Below are 9,546 nucleotides of genomic sequence, written 5' to 3' on the forward strand. Positions count from 1 at the left end.
AAAAAAAAAAAAAAAGAAGAGAGAACCCCAAACACAAAACCCCGGTGTTTTCTCTTAAGGTGTTGTGTGCGAGGAAGCACAGTGATTGAAAGAAATGTTGACGTTTCTATGCTGCTGCTGTTTTACTGCAACGAAGAACATGAAAGCTCATGCTCCCCCAATGCTTTGAACGTGAGAAGTAGGACTGATGCCAGCTAGAGCTGGTCTTTGTGGCTTCTATTATGTGCATACTGCAAGGAGGAAGGAATTAAGTTTGGTTTTAGCTTCAAGTTCCTCAGAAGTGCCATCTCTGTAACCAAGTTCAGTACAGACTTTCAGAAGTTCTCACTGGGGGCACAGCTTAAACAGGGTCTGAACACAAATGAGTATCTCTCATGAAGGAAATGAGGTTCCTCTTATGCTTCGATTTGTTTACTAGCTTTTCTGTGTTAGTCATGTAAAACTTAAATATATGTTTCTGTGAAAATAATTGGACGTTTTTTTTCTTGATTCCAGTAAGACTTAGGCCTAAATGTTATTTCATTTGGTTAATAAGCTCCTTGCTTTTATTCGTGGATTGATCTTTTTACTGAGTTTAAAATCATTTTGACATGTATGTGACAGTCTTTTACTATATCATGTTGCCAAACCATAGTTTATTGGTATTTAATGCTTTAAATATTGAAATTTTTCCTTCTGAGGCCATAACCTAAATATGGGGAGAATTCATGTGGAGCTGCTTCTAAAAGTTTTAGTCATGCCTTATTCATTTCCTATTTCATATTTTGCAGTTCTCTCTTTTATGATCTTTCTAAAGAATTATTTATTGTATTTCAGGGATTTGGCGGCACACAGTCCTGACTCTTGTCCTCAGAATCAGTAACATACCTCTTTTGCTGGTTTCCTGTCTTTTCTATTGATCAGTTTAGATTTTGTCTCTTGGTTTTCCATTAATCATTGCAAATTCACCTTATTACGAACGGATTGGTAGAAGATGTATAGGCCATTGGTAAAAATCACTAATTAGGTAACTTTTTTTAACAGGTCTTAAATTAAATGATTGCTCAGCATTAATAGGCTTGTTAGCAGAAATCCTGGTCTGATCTATAAAGACACAATTGTGACCTGCCTTTAGGTATTTGATTCCCTCCTGCTTGCACATAGAATGTCACTGAATGCAGGGACTTGGGGCAAGCTGTGTAGTTGGGTTATGTACATGGAGAGGACCAAAGCTATGACCAGAAAAGTTGGGGGAAGGATGTGAATGTCTGCTTTAAAGTGTGGGAGAACCTTCCTCAACAGTGTGATACTTCTGTGTGTGTTTCTAGAACAGAATGGCTTGTTAGGCTTGGAGTTAAAATGAAAGTGAGTGAGTGTGCACAAGGTGTAAATTGTCAAGGTGTAGTAGGTTTTAAGTTAGAAAACCTTTCTGCCTATTTTTGGGTTCTGCAGTATGGAAAGAACAGCTTTTTAGGTCTTTGGTGATGTGTTATATTCTGTGTCTGATAGTCTGATTCAACTAAAACAGATTATGTTTCATCACCAAGTATAAACATGGTTACGTACTGGGAAAGAAACACTTGATTTTTACTGCAATTAGTTCTACAATGGGCAAGATGTTTCCAGTATGAAAATCACACAACTAGAAAATTGTCATTTTTATCTGGAAGCAGCCATAGGTTATATTTGGTGGAGACAGGTATATGTATCTCTCTAACTCCATGAAGTCTTTGATTACCAAGTTCCTGATGAAAATAATAAATTAACTAAAGAAAATATGAGGTGTACTGAAAAACAAACATGGTTACTCTGTTCTCCAATTTTGACTACACTGAGCAACAAAGTCAAGTAAATCACAGTGCTGCTTTTGAACGTGTGATTCCAGAAGAGCGAGTACAGCACAAATTCTACTTCGTTGTCTTGTACCTTGGAAATAAGCCTTTCTCATGCTTTATTTGCAGGACGTTGAATTTGGATAATGTTTCTGTTGGCAATGATAGATTTGGTTTCCCTGGTTCCTCTTTGAATTCATGCTCAATGTCTTAATTAAAATCTTGTGGAGTATTTATCTCCATACTAAGTTTGAGTTAGTATTTGGAGGACTGGAGCATTTCTTATCTAGGAGTTTTAACATCTTCCTGCTCAATCAATCCCTTCAGAAGACACTACTTCTGAAAAGTTTATAAACATTGAGGGGAGGGAAGGAAGCCCCAGTCTTCACTTGCTTAAACATTTGCTTGCTGAAATAGGTATTTAAGGAATATTTTAGCTATGTGTACAACTATTAAGACTTCGATTTTTATAGTGATATTCTCATGATGAAAGAGATAATAAGGGAGAATATTTGGGAAGAACTAAAGTTACAGGGATGGAAACTACAGATAGTCAGAAGCATACATAGGAAACAAGGCTTCTTTCTTCTCTGTAGAGCAGCTTGCCAATTTGACAAGTTTATGAGGGATGGTTCATAATTTCCAAAAATTTTCAGACACTGAAGAAAATGTGCCGTTTCCCTTTATTAAACCTATTCATTTGGAAATGATTCACCAAAAGTCTCTAAACTTTCTGCGCTTTGAAGAAGAGACTTGTAACTGGGCAAGGGGAATCACCTTAGGTTCAGGTGATTTTTGTCTTCGTGATGAAAGTCTAGTTAGAAATCCTAAGTTCCTTATTCCTTATTGTAGGTTCTGTACAGGATGTTAATATTTAATAAATGGGTTTTCTGAGTATCCCTCAGTCCAGAGCTGTGAAACCTGAGCAGAATTAATTTTTCTTGCAACTCCTCCTTGATTACGGTGGTGTGCTGTGGTTTTTGGGTGTTAAAACTGAGAGCAGGATGATGTTGCCATTTGATGTCAAAGCAATGTAGAAAAGGAGGGGCATGATTATGCTATGTTTTCCTAATACTTTTCTATTTTCTTTTCAAATAGTTGAAAACAACTGAGAAAGGTATAGGATGAACACTCTTAAACAGGTGTTCCAGAAAGAAATAGCTTATTACTGCTATCAGTTACTTCTTTGTATGCATTAAAATATAATTTTTAATTACATGATCATGTATTGAGGGTTTGTGGGTTTCTTCAAGGCCAAGCCATTCAGCTTTCCTAGCTTCCCATCATGATCCCTAACTGCTGGCTGGATGAAAAATAGTGCATTGGCTAGTTTGAGCTATGCTTTTGCTGACTGTCATACGTATGCTGACTGGTCAGGTAACAGGACAAATATACCCACATTTCCATGAAGATTGTAGGAAATAAATGTCTTTAATAATGCTGCCATATCTTGCTGAAATTCAACGAGTCCAGAAGTTATTTGGTGAGGGAATAAGAGTGAACAGAAGCAAATAGGGAGCACGATCACGTGAAACTTGGTTCTTTGTTTTCAAATATGATACTAAAACAAAATTTAAGCTATGCATGTCACTAACATGCAAAATTTTAGTCTTAATGCAGAGAGGTTATCGAGGGTAATGCATCTAAAAGTGGACTCCATGATGGAAAATACTTAGTTTTAAAAGTACTTAATCTTCCATAGTGAAGTGAGAGAAATGTATCGGACATCACACCTTGTATTTTGAGGCATAAAAGAGTTGCTGAAAGATGGAGACAGCAAGAAGCTACCAGCTTTGAGAAGACTTGAAAGATGGGGGTCAAATTATGAACTCAAATTTGTTTTGCTTTGACTGTAATCTTGGCTAACAATACTAACAGTATTTTATAATCTTTGTTTTGGAATAGGCAGAAGACAGGGAAAACCAGACTTTTTTCTCCTCCCCCGGCCTCTATTTGCACAAGTTTATAGGAAGTATGACGAGGCAGAGCCAAGACTAGGAAATGCCTACAGATACCCTATGAACGAATTCATGCGTTGTGTATGATACCACACCTTAGATCAAAAGGGATTTTCAGCTTTAAGAGGCTTATCGCGGGCAAGACTGGGAATGAGGGTGTATTCACGAGACCTAAAACTGGTAGCTGATCTTTCAGACTGAGAGCCACTGGTAGCTGATCTTTCAGACTGAGAACTGATGGGGTGTTGTAGTGGCAGGCACACAAATGGGTTGCAGTGAGCATTGTTTGAGCCTGAAGCCTTCCTGAATCACAAATTAGGAAAAGGCTGGGCATACCTCGAACACAGAAGACTGGTTGAATTTTGATAAGAAAGTATACGTAGAATGTGGAACCTACTTTCACATGGCAGTCTAGTTTACTAAATGCCATGTGTCCCTTCGTATGCTGCTTCTCTCTTCCTACCTTGGAAAGTACTTTTTATTCAAAAATTATCTTAATGTCTTACCAGAACAAAACTTAAATATATGTCAAGAAGTCTGCTTACCAAATGGTTTTATATGCACTACCAAATACACTTCAATAGTTAGGAACTGGAATAAGCACAGTGAACTAATCACAATTACCAGGTTTAATCCTAAATCTTCTGCTTCCTATCATTTTTTAGGAATTTTTCCTTACTAGTTAATATATATTAAAGGTTGTTCTTTGGGTTAAGTTCTTGAGAGATTGTGCAAAAAACTAATGAGTTCATTCTGTAGGAGTATGTTAAGTTTCTTTAATGTGTGTAACTATCTTGAAATACATATCAAAATGCTTTTAATTTTTTTTACCTGATACTCCATAATACTTTCCTTGCATAATTATGGATTTTGGAACAAATTCTATGTTACATATGTGAGGAAATGGTTCCATAATTATACTAATGTTTGCATAATTAACAAGCTGCTTGCCAATTTTAACTGACAAATTCCAAGTCACTTTTGCATGAGGGGAAAAAAAACATAAAAAATGGTAACTTCTGTTAGTTTTTCCTTTCATACTTCTTACAGGTGTTGAAACTATTTATTTCTAATTTGCAAGTAAATTTATGTATTTTTTTCTGATAGGCAGCGCTGTACGGAATAGGAGGGCTGGCTTCCTCCACCCATGCTCTGGGGCTGTTTTGGGGGTTGCCCTCGAGCTCTGCCAACATATCTCAGTCCTGACTTGTAGGATCCCCTGCTGCTGCTGCCACGGTTCTAGGCAGCTCTTCAGAAGTGACTGCCAGTAGCACCGATTTCTTCTAACTGGTGCGGTAGTTTTCTGGTGTGCACAAATGGGGACTGAGGAAAGACCACCAAAACTTATTTCCACTTGTAACCTAAGGCAAGGTTTGAACTCCAGTTTCTGTTGAAAAATAGCAAGTGTGCCGTTGGCCTTTTATGCCGTTCAGCTGCATGGATTTAATGCTTTACATTGCTACTGAGTAAAATGTTGTTGTCTAAATGAAAGCTGAAAACTCTCAGTAATTTTAAGATCCTGAAATGAAAGGGTCATAATAAAAACATGAAAGAGAATAGTTGAGGTGGCACTTATAAAGTGAAAACAAAAGTGCATGTATGTGTATATATACTTATTTATTATTCCAATTTCTAAGTGGCCTTGTGTGTTTTCCTCACAGTATCTATATATATTTTATGCATAACTGTATTAAAATACCCATATACAGCATTCTCTCACTTCCATTTAAAAACTGTGAATCACAACAAAAATGCTATAAGAACATCTAAGGTAGATAATTAAAGTATAATTAAATTTAAATGCCTTGGTGAAGGAATATAAAAATATTTAAATTCAACAGGCTAGTACATTTGCAGTTTTCTTTTATTAGGTGTGAAATCTAAGAATCCCCTGCCAACTCTTGAGGGCTCAATCCAGAATGTTGAATTGAAGTACTGCGGCACATCATTGGTCAAATGTGCCTCTGGGACCGTGGGATCAATAAAAATTTGTGCCAAAGCCCCAGGTATGTGCAGCTGGACCATGTAAAACTTTATAGCCTGTATAGGAGAATTGGCCTTGCTTTTTACAAGGAGAGTTACTGAAACAAGAATTTACTCATTGTTCCTATGAATCAGAGAGGTTTTTTTGTATTCTGTTTTGGGGGTTTTTATTATTATTGTTAAGTGTGCCAGGATGATCCAGTCTGGCCCCAGTATAGTCAATTTTTACACTGAATAAGAAAATAAAGATTTGTTTTCTTTCTGCTGAGACAAATATTAATCTAAAAGCACTGAAGAAACTGGAATAACTCTGCATTTTCATATTACACAACATATTTGCATTTTGCTTTATTTGTAGCATAATTTTGATGTATTCTGTTTATTGTTTAATGTCTCATTTTCCATTGATGCTACAAGTATGTATTTTGCTTGTGAAGTTTTTGAGGGCTCTGTGATACATAGTTTTTAAGTTTCTTTAATACAATTTTTCTTGAAGAGCATGCAGGAACTTTTCCAATCAATGTCTATGATCTCTTCATATGTAAAGGCAGCTAATGTCAAGAACACTAAAAATGTAGTGTATTGAACTCTAAATTGAGTTCATGGTGATTTTTAAAGATACTATTTTATAAAGTTGGGATGGAAATTACTATTTTAAAGAGAATTGATTACTTTATTTGAAATCCTCCTGGATGTAGACATTTACAAGATAACATTAAGGAAGTTGTTTAATAGTTTATATGAGATTGCTCTTTCTATTTCCTCTTTTAATTCTGTACTTACAATGTTAATAGCTGTTCTCTTTGGACTAGTGAATGTTTATGAACATTCATTTCAACAGTTAGTTGAAAATTTACCTTGTTGCAGTAAGAGCTGTAAGGAGTCTAATCTTTCTCTTAGGTGATGGTGGAAAAGAGAAGCTGATTCCTTTAATTCAAGGCCCTTCTGACACCAGAGACTTACACAGCAGTAAATGGCTCAATGAGAGTAGAAAGCCAGAATCTCTCTTAGCTCCAGATTTGGTAGCCTTTACAATCCAAATTCCACAGTATATGGACTACTGCCATAATTCTGGTAAGTGCAAAACTCTTGTTAAGCTGGTATCACATTACATTTTTCCTATCCAATGTAATTTTCAAAAGAAGGGCTTGATCTAAAATGTGCCAAATGCCAAAGTATCTTTTTCACATACTGCACACATTATAACTTTACTTTAGCTCACTGTGAGACACAAAAACTAAACCCAGCATTTTGATGTATGTCTTCTTCAGTAAGAAATGCTTCATTGACTTTGATTGCCTTTTAAATTATTTATACAGAATCTTTTGTAAACTTTTTTTGGGGCAGGATCCATTTTGAAAATATTAGTTTTATTCTTTCTTTCCTTCATCTGTTGGGTTGAGCTTCTTATACAGAAGTTGATGTACTGAATTCAAAATGGTTCTTATAAATTTGCAGCATAATTTATAATTAAATTAAGAATTTGTTTATCATAAAATTAGTTAATAATAAAACGGTGATTTTTAAAATGCTACAGAGCACACATTTGACGTTATCAAACTTGGTGTTGTGGTGGATCTAAATGAGAAACAAGTTAATATTTTCAGAGAGTTGCTTGGATAAATTTAAGGGTGTTGTTGACTTTATGGGCATAAATACTCTTACCTGACATTCTTATGGTTTCTGTGGGCTTTAAACAAAACATTGGACTGTTTTAAGCAACACTGACAATTTTGAAATGTACCTAGTTTAAAATAACTATAATATAGTATGTGAAATACACATGGATCTAGGTTTTGCTCTCAGTAAAAATCATGGTTTCATGTTTTTAAAAGTTTATCCTGTTGCCATGCTGAGTGGAATCAAATAGGGGAAAAAAAACCCCAAACCCAAAAAGCATCTATTTTAAGGAAAGCAAAAGAATTAGCTGACCCCAATATTATGAAACACAAAAGTAAACTGAAAAGTGTGTGCTTTTTTCTCTAATTTTTTCATGTGTAATGGTGTTGAATGTCATTAATCTGAAAAGTAACAGTGAATTTATTACCATCTTTGTAATTTTTATGTGCATATGTAAGCAACATTTGATTCTTAGGCAAAGTAAATATTTGTAAGCACTGTGCACTCCAGCAGTTTTTAGGTTATTTTTTCAGTAACTGTACTTGTATGTTTCTTGGAGATCATCATGTTGGAAATGTTTACGGCAGTGTTTTTATAACAATTATCTTAAGTTCCTGCCCCTAAAACATTGCCAAAAAGCAATTAATAATTCAACAGTCTCTGAATTATTCAGATCTGTTTTTTAAAAAAAGTGAAAATCTGTTGCATCTGTTGTCTCACTTAAGTATCTTTTAAATGTTCATAATAATATTTATTACTATTATTGATTATTGCATTTTCTGCCTTTTTTGAGGATCTTTTCAGTTTAATTATCTGATTTTTTTTTTTGTCTTGGAATCTTAATTGCATTTTAAAGGAGCTGTGCATACTTACCTATACTATAGAATTACTGCTTTTGTTACAGGTCACAGTGGTCACATACATTTCAGCTCATTAGTATTATGGATAGTCCAGTTAGATAGTAGAGAGTACTTGATAGGTTGTGACAGGAGATGCCTACGAGAATTAAGGCACCGACAAATGAAGTGCCAGCCAGACCCTCATGCAGGGACTTTGAGAGGCAGAAAATCGGTTTGTAATAGACAAGTGTCTGTGGTACCTGTTTTGTAGATGAATGGAGATACATTTAAAATGCTAAGATTTTAGAACTGAAAATTTACTGGACACTTCACCTGCCCCCCCAGTGCCTCAGGAAAATTGTACTGATTCTGTGTACTCAGTGGTAGTCGCTAACCTGCATGCTCAGACTCTAGCTCTGCTTCTCTAGATCTGTAAGGTGGCACCTGTGACTGATGACAAATGAGAGGGAAAAGCTGACTGATGTGTTAAAGCTTTGGTCCCAGTAAACATGAAGAGTAGTGTATTGCAAATAATTTGGCTTTATTGTTGATTTTTTTTTTTTTAAATAAAACTAGGAAACATTAATGTTTAAATTATCTCAGGTTCTATACAAAGAATGAGGGAGTTAATTAAAGCCTTTGCTTTCAAATACTTGCTGAAGGAACTGAGGCAGTTTAATACAGGAGATATGGCTATCCTTTTCATTACGTCTGTGAAAACCACATGGAGAGAAAACATGAAGTGATTTGAGAGCATAAATATGCTTTTACTGTCCATTGCAGTCACTTCTGGGAATTAAGAAAGCTATACTGGATAATTTGACAGCAAATTCAACTTATGCCTCAGGGGAATAAAAGGGTTGTTTAAAGCTGTACTACTGGACATGATTGTGCAGTACTGAAGTTGTGCTATTTGAGCAATTTATCCTAATAATGTTAGATATGATGTTCTGGAATAGGAATTTGGACTACAGTGAAGAGTGAAGAGAGTAGTGCAACCTGCTTGTAGAAAGAATGAAAAAAGCTATCCAGGAGAGATGAAAAAAATCATCTAGAATTGTTCAGATTGCTGGAGATGAGGCCAGGGTTGGCCAAGTCTGCTAACTCTACAAAGTACATATACAAATAGCTGTATAGCTGATGCTCTCAAAATACACACATGATTTCTCAAAAGAGCTAAGGGGACAGCAGTTCCAGCTTGGCTGGGATTGGATAAGTTGTCACCCAGCACTTGGATAAACTCAGTTTACTTCTCCCCGAATACAAGGGTTCAGAAAACTTTGCAAACTCAGTGTCAGTGGAGCTGCTGGTCACACTGTGCAGCGGGGCAGGGGG

The 9,546-nt window shown here is 35.7% G+C and overlaps 1 protein-coding gene across 1 annotated transcript in view; it reads left to right on the forward strand.

Annotated features, from left to right (window-relative positions):
• VPS13B (vacuolar protein sorting 13 homolog B) overlaps nt 1-9,546 on the forward strand; it is a 512,636-nt gene that overhangs the window by 168,635 nt on the left and 334,455 nt on the right. The window contains 2 exon segments of the mRNA XM_009275488.2: nt 5,641-5,775; nt 6,653-6,826. Of these exon segments, the coding sequence (XP_009273763.1) occupies nt 5,641-5,775; nt 6,653-6,826 (309 nt within the window).

The sequence above is a fragment of the Aptenodytes forsteri genome, unplaced genomic scaffold (genome assembly GCF_000699145.1).
Source record: "Aptenodytes forsteri isolate BGI_AS27 unplaced genomic scaffold, ASM69914v1 Scaffold208, whole genome shotgun sequence".
NCBI classification, from domain to species: domain Eukaryota; kingdom Metazoa; phylum Chordata; class Aves; order Sphenisciformes; family Spheniscidae; genus Aptenodytes; species Aptenodytes forsteri.